Below are 14,349 nucleotides of genomic sequence, written 5' to 3'. Positions count from 1 at the left end.
GCTCCACATGGCCAAACCACTCAAGGTACTTCTAACACTGTCCAACACATCCACATCAACACAATCCCATTAACATCAACAATAACCTCCAGTTCCACGATAGTCTTTTTACTCCTACATGTCCTAAAATTGCCATCTCTTCATCTCGAATTCTGAGATGTAACAAGAGATTAACACTAAAATAATTAAGATATTAGTCACGAGGAAGTTCTAAGGAAAAGAAGTAGACTTGTAGCACTGTCTCATTCTGCCAATGAGGTACAGGAAATATGCTGCAAAAGGATGAAGCTATAGGCCAAGGTAAAGGTAACAGAAATATGACACCTTTCTTCTTCCCCTTCCGTACCACAGGAGCTGCCCCCGATAGGCCGCTTATGTGCGCCTGTGCTGGTCGTGCCCCCAGAAGCACGTATTGTCCATACGAGCACCTGGCACGGACACCCCAAACCCGTTATTACCTTCAGACCCATGGGCCGATTGGGCAACGTTATGGGAGAGTACGCTTCTGTGTACTCCGTTGGAAAAGTCTACGGCGTAAGTAGCTAACGAAATTTTTTAACAGCTCTTCCTTAGCTATATGTTTTTGCCTGTGAGGTGGAGTCAGCATTCAGAGGGCTTGAATGATGAGTGAATGAGTGTTGACCACTCAACTGTACATAGTGCTGACAGTTTTCCTTCCATCACGTTACCTCATCTTTGCGTAGGAAGTAGAGGTCGGGATAATAACAATGATGATGACGATGATGATGATGGTGATACAAAGTATTCAGGTCCCTGGGGCGACTGGGCAACGTTATACGCAGCTTTGCCTCTCTCGACTCCGTCGGCTAGGTCTACGCCATAAGTCCACATTATTGGGCCATATTTTAGTGGAAGTAGCCTCTTCTTGGAGAAGAGCATCTTCCTCTACAGTGTATAGCCAAATGCTTCAATCCTGGCAGGAGTGGCCACAAGCAAATCGTCTCCATGTCTCCCTGTCCACTGTCATCAGGCAGCCCACTCTCCACTTCACACCATCCTCACACTTTTCCACCCCATCCCTCCACTACGTCCACGGTCCACCACTCCAACTGTCCCTCTCCACTTCATTCTCATAATGCTCTCCTAGTCTATTTCTCATTCCAGTCTCTCCACATGGGCACTGTCAGATAATGGAAAGCCTGAGATTATTTAATGGCAACTTCGATTATGATTATGATGATGATGATGATGATATGCACACAGTAATTACTCATTGGATACTTTACCAAAACATCAGATTCTTGAAATGAAAATTATGTGTCTTCACCTCACCTCACCTCACTACAACCACCTTCCATGCCACAGACGACGGTGTTCATGGAGAAAGAGGTGAATGACATGCTTCGACCCATCTTCCCTCACCTCACGATGACTCTGCTCCCTGGTAAGCCATTTTGGTCATGCTATGCACAGGCTCATATGCATCACTCTCAGCATGGTAAAAGAATATGGCGTTTGTTGGAGTACAGTAGAATACTAGACTTGTTTCTTATTGCTAAGATTAATGATAACAGTATTGACATACTCAGACTTTTACTCTTCACTTTCATCTTAATAAAATGATTTTGACGACGACTTACAACTACAGTTTCACTCTCTTCTTCTTCTATGAACAGTGAATATAGAGTGTGTGTGTGTGTGTGTGTGTGTGTGTGTGTGTGTGTGTGTGTGTGTGTGTGTGTGTGTGTGTGTGTGTGTGTGTGTGTGTGTGTGTGTGTGTGTGTGTATTTTTCCTGACTACGTTGATGGTAGCGGTGTTGGTGGTGGTGGTGATGGTAAGGGTGGTGATGATGATGACTATTTACAATAACATATTCGCTCTCTCTCCCTCTGCTACGGACAGTGAAATTCGTGGGTGGTTCGTGGCTGTACGTTGGCCAGGGCTCCCACAACATTACGGATTACACCCCTCTTCAGGAGGCCGCCGCCGGACTAAAGGGTGCCAGGGCTATTGTAGCGGACGGTAGGTGAACACACACACACACACACACACACACACACACACACACACACACACATATATATATATATATATATATATATATATATATATATATATATATATATATATATACCTAAACACATACACCCTTATTTAAATGCATACTTGTAGGCACACTTAGCTGCCTAATATTGTTGATGCTGTGGCTCCAGGTTTATCTGAACATGAACCCGGTGAGCTATATGCAGAAGTTTTTTTCTCCTGCAGGCCACCATCGTCCTTTGGGAGAATAGGGAGAGAATTGAGGGATGTTGGTATAATCAGGCAGCCGCCTGGTTATATCGGTGTCACTGCCGGAAGGCGTCCCTCTCTAGCACCAGCGTAATGCCTAGACGATGTAACTATCAACTTAGTTACTTCTGAGATCCTCTATTGTTATCCTGTGTGAAAATAGTTTCTTCTAATGCTTCCTTTTCCATTGCTGGTAAACCTCCCTTGGCTGAGACAGGGACATTATGAATCTCTACCAATAGATTATTCTCTCTGGTAAGATGCAGTAGAGGAGAAAATGATAGACATACCTAAAGCGTGAAATAGATGCAGTAGAATAGTTAACAAACTTTGGGTTCTGTTATAAATTCGTAACAGTGTAAAAAGGGTATTTAAACGCATACAAAAAATTGTCATCTAATTCGCTTCCCAGGCTACCCCATCGAAATGCAGATCTTCAATGCTTTTAGGGACGACCTGGTGCGGGAATTCACCTTCAGCCGGAAGCTACGTCAGGAGGTAAGGTCTCAGTTGTGCAGGGACGGTATCAAGTACAGTGTAGAACTGGGTCTTCATTGAAGAAACTGACAGCCAGAGTTAACCCTTCCCATGCTGGAGACGTACGGTTAGAGAAGGGAGGTCTAAAGGAAGTATGATCAATATGAAAGTTGAAATGTTGCAATTGCTATATTTGTGTGTGTCAGAGCCAATATATGTCATGGGTAGAATTGAAAGGGTACCGACTTATGCAAGCATATAAAGGCATATTAACTTAGTCCAATCTAATAACGTAAATGATTATAACTGAATCCATCAATATGACTTAACCAATAATAATAATAATAATATAGTAGTAGTAGTAGTAGTAGTAGTGGTGGTGGTGGTGGTGGTGTAATGAAAATTGTAGCTTCACTCTAATGAGTTACTGTACGAATATATCTACTGCTACACACTGTACACTATTTGCTTACGTCCATCCTAGAAATCCACTATCAATTGTTAAAAAAAAAAAAAACTAAACAAGCAACTTTGTGTGTGTGTGTGTGTGTGTGTGTGTGTGTGTGTGTGTGTGTGTGTGTGTGTGTGTGTGTGTGTACAGGCCCAGGAATATCTACACGGCGTGACTGCCACACTACCCAGCCCTCCTACTCTCATCGGGGTACACATAAGAGGAACCGACCTTGTAGAGGCATTTAAGGTAAGTTACTCCAGATCGTAACACCTCTTTCATAGCGATTTATTATGCGCCTTACGTCTTGATATTCTCCTTTATGTTAGTGATATATATTTTACTACAGAAAAGGTTTCCCTCTGTATCATACAGAATAAATCGCTAAGGAGTTGCTACCTGATCTCTGATGCCACTAAGAATTCGACTGTCAGTTTCGTATTTTAAGTGGCTTTGGAGATTTCATAATGCCTCTTTTTTTTTAGTGATTTATTCTGAACAGTACACCGCAATATCCTCTTGTATGTTATTGATGCAAACTGTGCCGATATGGAAACGGCATAAATAACATACAAAAAGGATCCTAAAATGTACTATGTAAAGTAAAACGTTCTGAATTTGGTGCCACGAATCCTCTTATGCCACCTACAGTACGAATATTTTCCAGTCACCTAATTGGGATAGACAGACAGATAGACAGTCTTTTCTGCAGTCAAGCGCACATAATGTAAATTCATTCTTATATAATGGTAATGAAATATATTTATTTACCGGATTAAAGAAATGCTTCGGAAAGGATGTACTTTAGAGCCGTAGTTTTGTCTTCCTCTGCCATTGTACTTCAAATAATCAGTTGCCAAAGGAAGAAAACCTGGTCCAAGTGGTCACAAAAACTACATCAGAACTATACCCCTACAGATGAGGTACCGTCTGCCCTCGCCTGGTCGTCAGTATATCCAGCGCGCCTTCCAATTCTACCGTAGTCGTTTTCCCAGGGTCGTCTTCGTCGTCGCCTCGGAAGATCTGGATTACGCCATTAAGCTAGTCGAGGAGGAGGCTGATGTCGTGTTTGCCCCAGGTGAATTTCTTTTCCTTTTCTTCTTTCTTTGTTTATACTCTGGCTGTTAGATACCTACTTGGTAGTTTAGTTCAGATAATGTCACATGTTTTTAGTATGCTTATAGGCTCTGTCACGGGCCAGTATTTCTAGTTGGCCCTGGAGAATTATAACACTATTCCCTTGCCGATGTATTCTTCACGTTGCACCTCAGCATCCTCTTGTATTTATTGAAATGTCGATATTCAGACAATATGCATAGCAAACGAAGAAAAATTAAGGTGCAACGCACAAAAGAAAGAGGTGCTGCGAAGCCTTCTGTGACAAAATACGGCCGATAGTTACAAGACACTGACTAAACCATTGATACCTGCAGAAAAACAGTGGGAGTTATCTTTTGTTCCAGATTACACTCATTTACAACTCACCCTTTCACACATGCCCACACTCTGTCCGTCACCTGTAACTATAGTCTGTTCCAAATCAGAATTATAGTTACGGATGAAGTTAGTGTTAGGGAGTAAGGGCAGGTCTGATAGGGTGTGAATCGTGGAAGAGTGTAATTCAATTCTTGATTGTACAATACATTCCAACAAAGCCGCTACATCTGACTTGATGTCTTTTACTTACAGGACAGGTTAGATTAGGTTAGGTCCAGTTATTTTAGGCGTGGCAGAGTTTTTATATATATATATATATATATATATATATATATATATATATATATATATATATATATATATATATATATATATGAATGTATTCTTACAGGCCAGCCCCGTGAGCTTGACATGGCGGTGCTGGTGGAATGTAACCATACGGTGTTGACCCTGGGGAGCTTCGGATTTTGGACCGGATATTTGGCAGGGGGTACTGTCCTCTACCCGGATATCCAAACACCTTTGGGGGACTATCTTTTCTCCAAGAACTATTACCAGCGAGCCAACTTAACCCAGTTTATACCAATCCCTCCTTACTGATGTTCACATGATCGGAAGAACTAGTATTCTATTGCAACTTCTGGTGATTTTGTCCAGCTGAGAATGAATCAGAGGAACCTGAGAGAGCTTTTCAACTCTTTCACTTTGTAATTTGATGGAATATTTCATCTTCGTAGTGAAGGAACGCATGTTTCTTTACTCTGGACTAGTAAATTTGTTATACAGTTAAAAACGGGAGTATAAAATCAAGGCAGCTGTAATCTATGAAGGTGTACGAAAAAATAAAAAAAAATATTGGTTTGTTAGCACCAAATTCCTTTTTGCCCAATGGGAGTGTGGGGACCCGAGAGTAGGCATTTATTGGTAAACTATGATAAATCCTAAATGCCCACATTTATTCCCAGTAAGAAACACAAGTAAGCAGTTACATATTCTTTTTATGTAAGTGGCTAGACCAAAGGTTAGTAAAAATTCGCTGAGGTATTTTCCCCCTAGTACATATTCGTACTTTAACTATACGTACCGTAATAAAGTTCTTCATTTTCTTGAATTTCTTTCGCATTCTGATAATCTAACATCTTCCTTGTGGTTATAGCTTTGAGAAAATTTTTGAGCAGGATCTAAACCAAAGGGCTTCTGTATGTATGAGTGCATATCTGTTTTCTTTCATCTTCCATACTTTCTCCTAGACTTTAACATCTAACTTGTGGTCGTAGCGTCGAGGAACTATTTAAACACAGCCTCGACCCAGAGTAGGTGAGACTGTAAGAGTGTGTATTTATCTTAACCTTTGGCTCTTTAGGAGTGTGTATTTGTCCTAGCCTTTGGTTCTTTTTTTCTTTCCATTAGAAAAAAAAAAAGTCTAACTTGTAGTCACAGTATCGAGGAACTTTTTGAGCACGACCTCGACCCAAAGTCGGTGTGGTTGGACGAGTGTGTATACGACAGGAGTGGTGGTGGCCGCGCTGGCAAACCCACCCAGTCCGACCACTTTCACTCTACCTGTTCTCTCATCAGTATCTAGCACCACTGACTTGCCCACCTGTGAAAGAGAGAGAAAGATTTAGGCAGGGTTTGAAACAGAGAGAGAGAGAGAGAGAGAGAGTGTGTGTGTGTGTGTGTGTGTGTGTGTGTGTGTGTCTGTCTGTCTGTCTGTCTGTCTGTCTGTTTTAGGTGGCGGTCTAGGGGGAATAATGCCCAACAGAGGTATTATTAGAGATCTAACTCAGAACAGAACAAGGTAAAGGAGTGCTATTATGTGAACCCTCCTAACTCATACTACATGGAAGACAGCCGTAAAACCGAAAACAGTGATGATGGTGTCGAAAGAAAATGTACATTACATGGAGCCCTATGTTTCTGCATGAAACCACGACATTACCAACAACTCACATCTTCAGATTCTGCAGGCATGTAGGGATGCTTCTCGCTGAGGACCTTGAATAACAAAACACTGAGGGCAGTAGTAACACCAGACACCAACATTAACATATCAAGGACACCAACATGAACACCAACAACTCACATCAGAGTCTGCCGGTGCCCAAAGGAGACAGTCCTTGAGAAAGTCGAATAACAAAACGCCGATACTAATATTAACACAAACATTAACATACCATTAACACCAGCTTTATCATTAAATTAACAGCACTATTAACACCAACAACTCACTCACATCTTCAAAATCCACCGCTGCGCACAGGTGTTTCTCACTGAGCACGTCGAGTAAGGCCGTGCTCATGATATCCGGCATGAGTTGGTCCATTGTGTCCACGTCCTGGTGGCACTTCACAGGACCCAGCATCAGTCCCTCCCATAGAGACAGACTGGCACTGCGACCCAGACTTACTGGGGAAGGAAATTACTATCTTCGGCATCGTCTTCGTCTTCTTCATCATCTCCTTTATCGTCATCGTTTATGCCTTCGTCGTTGCTGTCGTCATGCATTCCTTAATAATCTTTCCGATCTTCGCCTTCGTCATCGTTTTCGTCATCGTTTTCATTGTCTTCCCCTTTTTCGTTGTCTAGATTTTTATCTCTATCGTCTTCACATTGTGGAGAAAAAGGGAGACAGACAGACAGACAAGCAGACAGACAGACAGACAGATAGATAGACAAAAAACAGACAGACAGACACACTGTGTTACGGAGGCTCCTGGGTCAGCGTCGTCAAAATCTAATCTCTATCATTTATTCATTTCCTTCAGCTTCTGTCACACCCACGTCCACATCAGCATTCTGAGTCGTCCCCGCAAAACGTAAGAGACCGCTAGGTCAGTTTCCGGTGAAACTCTACTCATACTTACAAATCATCCTGTATATAACTTGAGATATTTTAACCTTTTCACACTTTTGACGCGATTCCATTTTATTCTTGCATCTCTCGGACGATTTTATTCATCCTTGGGAAGACCTGTAGCTATGGAGATAATGAATTCTGTATATCCCCCTCCAGTTCGAAAAGTCTTTCCAAAGCTGAGTAAAATCGTCTAGATACTGCAAAAATAAGGTACAGATTATGTCATGAGAGAAGAGTGGTTGAGAAACAAACCCTATGCCGATCTGGTTTCGAATAAGTGTTTTAACTCTTTAAATATTTCGAAACGCTCGCTAGCAGACTGTAAGACGGGAGTGGGAGTGCTTGATGTTGAGTCTGACTGTCTGAGACTCTGACATGACGATGGATGAAGGGTGGTGGATTACAAATAGTGGTGAGAGGAAGTTCTCGTCCCTCGGGCCGATCAGACTTTGGGTATGTTGTGTTTTCCTTATTTTCCTGTCCAACCAGCACTGGAATTGGGGGCCTAAATGTAAATCTGATTGTCGAGTGTTGTATTTTAGAGGAAAGCTAGGCCTTAGTGAAAAATTCCATATCTACCTTAGTGAACCTTCGTGACAGGCAATGATGTTACGTCTTCCTCTTCTTCGGTGGAATACCATCACAGCAAACAATTACTCCGCCATACAGCTAAGTTCCTTATGTTTCATTTTTTACTTGATCAAGTCAGGGAGTTGGTGGTGTAGGATAATGTAAACTGTGCTTCCGTGTTATCGTAAATGAGGGATTATATAGTCCTCGGTTACATTACACAAAAATGAATGTCAGGCTGAAAATGAAGTAGAAGAGGAAGTGAAGGTGAGGGTACGGGGGAAGAGGTATACAGTAGGTAGAGGTGAGAGGGGGAGATGGTAAAGCTAAGACTGAGGGGGAGATGAAAGGAGAGTGAGAGGGAAGTATGAATGAGGGTAAAGGGATAAGAGATGAGGGTGAGAGAGGAGAGGAGAGGAGAATCTCCTTTCCTCTCACCCTCATCTCTAAAAGGTAAGAGATCAGGGTGAGTGTGAGAGGGAGTCCGAGAGAGAGGTGAGATGAGGAGAAAAGGGGGAGGAGGTGAGGGGGAGGTTCAGGATGAGGTGTGAACTGTGAAGTGCCTACCGTTCGGTCCTGAATGGTAGCCTACGTCATCACTGTACCTTACCACATTTTTTATTAATATATACGCCAACAACCCCTGCCTCTCCTCTCACGATCCTCCACGGTATTTGTTGATTTTCCATCTGTAGGTTAAAAGAGCAGAATAAGGAGAGTCGGATACTATATCTCTTTTACGTCACAATTGTCAGTTCGTTTGTCTGTCTAGCTGCTGTTTGCCGGTATGTCTGTCTCTTTCTATCTCGGTTGCCATCTGTCATTGATTTTGTCACTCCGTCTGTCCTTGTGTCGCTGACTGTCATTCTGTCGTTCCCTGCTTTTTTATGTCTACAAATGTCTGTCACTATCTCTCACACTGTGTATTTCCCTATCCCTTCCCCATTCTCTCTCTCTCTCTCTCTCTCTCTCTCTCTCACACACACACACACACACACACACACACACACACACATACATACATACATTCACAATCATACACACATACACCACCCTCAATAATTTATGCTGCAGTAACTGAAACGTGGTTGTTGCTGTTGTTGAGCTTCTCGGACTGTTTGACTAAGCCGAACCATCAACCGCAGGCAAGCTGTTGCCTCTGCAGGGCGGTTCCGTGCAATGGACCAATGTTCCCTTGAGGTAGAATGTGAAAGTTTCGTGTCTGGATGGACGCTGCATTTGCGTTTCTCCACTCAGTTTAGCAGGGGTACTATAGCAGGCTCCTCATCACCCCGTTAATTCGTTTTATGGTTAACCCCACCCACTGTTGCGAATGGTTTCCTAAGTTACAAGAAGCCATTAGGATTGTCGCTCAGTGTAGAACCACTTGACGTGGAATGATGAGTAATGGAATGTGACAGAAAGGATAAAAGAAACAGAAAGAGAGGAACACAGACACTAAAAAAGAACGATAAACGTGAAGGAGGAAGTAGATAGAACTACATCAAGTAAGTGGATGATGGTCACCACCACCTACCACTTGGAAAGGAGGTAAATGTGCGAAGGAATGGAGAGCAGAATGACAGGGAAGGATGGCCTCGCATCTACTCTGGTGCTTTTGTACTTGCTCTTTCAAATTCAGATATCGAAAACCATTATACTGAGAGGGTTAATGACTGTCATCCTACTTCATAGGCATGACAAGATATCTGTATACTGTAGATGTAAATGGATTTGAACAACCTTGAAAGACCTCAAGGCCTCCCCACCCCTCTCAAAAAAAAAAAAAAAAAAAAAAAAATGATCCTAAAAACTAATGAGCTGATACGGCTGATCTTTGGTTCACCCCTTTAAGGCCGAATATTTCAGCAGACCCTTCTCACTTCCCCACCTTGACTGCCCAGTACAGTATAATCTCTTGATGAATGTTCGGCTCTCATTGATATTCCCTATGAGAGTTGAGACGGTCTGTAGGAGGTGAGTTAGGGCGATTACATATCGCAGCGTTTAATATATACTTCCTGCAGGCATGTATTTTCAGAAATAAACACCGGTAGTATTTGGATCCCAGCTAATACCAGATTTTATCTTGTAATGTCATAAAGGCATCAGTATATTAAGTCACCATAAATTCTCAAGATCGGAACAACTCTGCTATTTTATTCTAGGTCACATTAAGTGATTCTATTAGAGAAGTGTCACAAAGGCCTGAGTTAATATAAGCGCTTTATTAAGGTGACAGGGCGTACGTGCCTGGGCAAAATACCACAATGGTAGCTCGACCTAGCTTCATCACGCAGTATTTTCTCATTCTCTCATTCCTCCAATTTGACTGAGAGATAGGTTGAGTACAGTATTATTGTAGAACCATTATACTCAGCTAGTTTTCAATGCATACGTACTCTTTTCTGAGCATCTGGCAGCAAAAAATCGCATTGATCTTGCCTTGCATCAACTGAACCCTGCCAGGCGTACGGTTCGTTTACCAAAATATATCTCATCCTAAACTATAACGGTTAGGCTTATGTTATCCAGGAATTACTAAGATGACGTAGTATTTAGCCTTTTGATCAATACGTAACTAATTTTACAAGCACATCATAATATTTGTAGTGAGTTTTTTTAAAGTTATGCTCTCATGGCCATGTATATTTCACTGGAAAAATATTATCGCATGCTTAAGACCAATTTTTTTTCTAAGGTCTGTCACCAAGACCAGAGGATAAAAAATTGGGACGTATGAAGTTTGGGCAACGGCAGGCAGCGGAAAATGGGTGCCCTGTAGTGTTGCCCATTCAGCGCTTTTCTCGCTAGATTTAGGGAAAGTACTTTCTATTTGCTAATTATTTTACCTGTGTAGATACGAGGGCTTTAGCTACGTTCTATATATTTCTGGCAAGTCTTAGCGATATTCCAAAGAGTATAGCTCCTTTCTAATGATTTTGTGGAGATTTTCTTAACTAACATCATTCTACCAACTTTAAAGGGCAAGTTTAGCGGCATTCGTGAGGAGGTACTTGGCAACTAGAGCGCCGTGGCTGAATGAATCCCTTCCTCATCTTGCAGTGTTGACAGAGTCAGGTTACGGGAAGGTAGAGAGCTGTGTACGTGCATCGTGTCTTTGTGTCGGTCATTTGTTGACGCTATGGGAGGAGATCCACAGCCACCATCCTCCAGAGAGTCCCGCGTGAGGAAAGCGGAGTCGGAGGGTAGCAACATGGAGGTGGTGGAAGAGGAGATCATGTCGCTGTATGAGCTGTTGGAGCGGCAAGGAGTGAGTTAATACCGTTCATGTAGCTGCCACACAGGTTGTCCTCGACCTCTCAGTCATTTCTAGATTACTGTACATTACATTGGTCATATTTTAAGTTGCTTTTGGGATATCGTAAAACCCTCTTCCTGAGCGATTTGTTCAGCACATTTACAATTCGAGGTATCCCCCCGTTTACGTAGCTCTCTCTGGCTGTACTCGACCTCCCGAGCACTACCAGTTTACTACCGTAAAGCACCGAGTCGTATTTTGGAGAACACCTTTTCCTCAGCGATTTAACCTGCACATTAAACTAGCACTTTGTATCCTCATTATTCACATATCCTCGACCTTCTAAGCTAAGCGCCACCAGATTCTGTACCTTAAGGGTCGTACTAAGGGGCTTTGGAAATATATATAACAGAGGTATAAGGAAAATGTTGATGAACTTGAAGAGATGAGTGTGTAGAACATAATAAAATTCACGGGAATGAATATGGGCTGAAAACTGATACTATCCAACACCTCTACCTCAGCAGTTTATTCTGCACATTGCATCACTGTTGTTGGAGTGGCAGGGAGGAAGTTAATACCGTTCATGTAGGTACCCTGTTGTTGAACCTATTTACCATTGTGTCCCTAATGTAATTTTTATTTGCTTTTATAGGAAGAACTAGACACACAGGAAGATTCTGTACACTCTCTCTCAAGGAATAGAAGACATGGGAAAAATCAGCAATCCCATCAAAAAAAAAAAGGGGGTGGAACTATGACAGCTTATAGGTTTGTGAATGGGTCCTTGAGCAAAAGTTCACCAACAATCCTTTTTGCCAACAGTGTTCTGCCATCAGGCTTCCTCATTCCTTCCCAAACAAGAGAGTGTCCTACCTTCCTGTGTTCAAATGTTGTGTACCTCATACTGTTAACATATAAAAATAATCCATTTAATACTTCATTTCCTCAGCCAGCAGAGTAAGTATTGGCAAACTTTTGCTTGTGGCTATACCTACTTAGTCATATTTTTCAAGTGAATGGGAGTTGTAGCACCTTCAGCTGTTTATTCTCCACCCAAGTATCCCCTTGTATGTTACTGATGAAAAGTGTGATGGTACTAAAAATAAACAGCATAGGAGAAGAGCATATTAGTGTACTAATCAATATAAACTGCCAAGGAAAAGGTACCGGTACTAAGAGACATCCCATGCCGCAAAGAATACGATCGTTACTGCAAAGAAGTCATCAAAAATGATGTGCTATTAACCTGAATTAAACAAATATTGGTGCTCCCATAAGACACAGTTGTTACGATACCAGCTCTGCTCATACCTCATTACTAAGGCATACAGTACAGTCATTACTTGTTTTACGATGGGGTTATGTCAGGTCATTCCTTATCGTATACCGATTTTATCGTAAATCGTTACATTGAAACCCATTATCACTTGGCCACTAGTTGTAGAACAACAAAATATGTATGGGGTCATTACAGTTTGACAATTATGTATGCCATTGTGACCTAGGGATTTACCGATGTACCATATGTAACTTGGTATTTTCACAGTGCTGGAGAGGGGTGCCCTCATGTCGTAACATTGATATAACCAGGCAGTTCCACAGCTCATTTATATAAACATCTCTCACCTTCCTCCTTATTACCTCAAAGAAGGATGATGGGCTGCAAGAAAATGACAGCTTGAGTCTGCAGTCCAATGGGTTCACGGCAAGATGAGCCTGAGGCTGTAGCAAGTCATAGGCTAATTATCCCCCCTCGCTTTCTTTATTTTACAACCAGTGACGGAGGATTTAGATCCACAGATGCCTGGCTATAGCCTATATAAACAGTGACTTGGTCGTCTCCTATCCCTAAATGTTCCAGATGACGTTAACCATACCTTGGGACCCTAAGCTCCTAGGAGGGCAAAAGTGGATGGGGATTAACTTTATTATTGTTATTATTATTATTATTAATTATTATTAGCAGCAGCAGTAGTAGTAGTAGTAGTATTGTTTTATTATTATTATTAGCAGTAGCTAGTAGTGGTTTTATTCGTAGTAGCAATGTTTGAATACGGTAATCCCTCCACTCTCCGATGTAATAGAGCCAAAGGCATTCTGGAAAGTGCGCCATCCTGGACTGGTACTTAAGGACCCTAACCCAACCTAGCTTTGAAAGCCACCTAAATAACTCCCAACCAGATATGCATAGCACCTATTTAAACCTATTTAGGACCCTGTTCACACCAATAATGGTCATAAAGCATGAAATAAATGAAAAGGAACCAGAGAATGAGGAATTAGAAGTGGTTATGGAAAATATTTAAGTGTACAGGGTACTTACAGCACATCTGTGGCCGCCTCCTCGTAGGCTCTGGTAGTGGTGAAAATGCTCTTGAAGCACGTACAGTAATCCAGTGTTGTGCTACACTTAATTCTTTGCACTGTGAGTTATAATTGTTTAACACTGCACATTCTGTTCCTAATTGCGCCACACCACTTTCAATCGCCACTTTGAACTCCACACTTAATCCTTTGCACTCTAAGTTCTAATTTCTTAACACTGCACAACACCATAAATTCCCATGTGGTCTAGTGGCGAGGTATTGCTGTTTATTCATTGTTTATTCACAAAAACGAGCAAGTGTGGCATTGATTGCGATGAACATCCACCCTCGACAGTGTTTATGCAGTAACTGAGGGCAGGGTTGTCAGATCTGAGCTCCTCCTCATTACCAAACTCATCTATTTTCATTACCAGATTCGTAAGGATGCATTTATTCTTCACTAATTATATGTACAAATGGAAATAATCACTCTCCTTATAATCAGCAGCATGTTTGTGTATGCACTATGTATGCTAGCAGATTAATCAAAGAAAGCAGACGGTCCACCATCTCCATTCTCTACAGTATATCTTTATACCGGTACATGTGAAAAATCTGTTTGGTAATGGATCATGCTGATTCACTACCAAACGAACTTTTCAGTACCAAATTGGCCCACATTTGGGAATGAAAAATACCAAATGGCAACCCTGATTGGGGAGGGGGGTG

At 41.8% G+C, this 14,349-nt stretch overlaps 2 protein-coding genes across 4 annotated transcripts in view; both read left to right on the top strand.

Moving 5' to 3' along the window:
- The window catches only part of LOC145417569 (galactoside alpha-(1,2)-fucosyltransferase 2-like), a 6,718-nt gene extending 1,499 nt beyond the window's left edge, over positions 1-5,219 (top strand). The window contains exons 3-9 of the mRNA XM_080286279.1: positions 352-534; positions 1,327-1,405; positions 1,865-1,984; positions 2,667-2,752; positions 3,333-3,431; positions 4,101-4,260; positions 5,011-5,219. Coding sequence (XP_080142405.1) covers positions 352-534; positions 1,327-1,405; positions 1,865-1,984; positions 2,667-2,752; positions 3,333-3,431; positions 4,101-4,260; positions 5,011-5,219 — 936 coding nt within the window. The remainder of the gene's footprint in view (positions 1-351; positions 535-1,326; positions 1,406-1,864; positions 1,985-2,666; positions 2,753-3,332; positions 3,432-4,100; positions 4,261-5,010) is intronic.
- A 5,956-nt stretch (positions 5,220-11,175) lies between these two features.
- LOC145418392 (uncharacterized) overlaps positions 11,176-14,349 on the top strand; it is a 33,739-nt gene continuing 30,565 nt past the window's right edge. For all 3 annotated transcript variants that reach the window (XM_080286808.1, XM_080286797.1, XM_080286802.1), the window contains exon 1: positions 11,176-11,323. In XM_080286808.1, coding sequence (XP_080142934.1) covers positions 11,195-11,323 — 129 coding nt within the window. In that variant the 5' untranslated portion in view covers positions 11,176-11,194. The remainder of the gene's footprint in view (positions 11,324-14,349) is intronic.

The sequence above is a fragment of the Coenobita brevimanus genome, chromosome 14 (assembly GCF_032717465.1).
Source record: "Coenobita brevimanus isolate Jiangsu-jjx chromosome 14, ASM3271746v2, whole genome shotgun sequence".
Taxonomy (NCBI): domain Eukaryota; kingdom Metazoa; phylum Arthropoda; class Malacostraca; order Decapoda; family Coenobitidae; genus Coenobita; species Coenobita brevimanus.
This window is presented reverse-complemented; position numbering and strand designations above follow the sequence as displayed.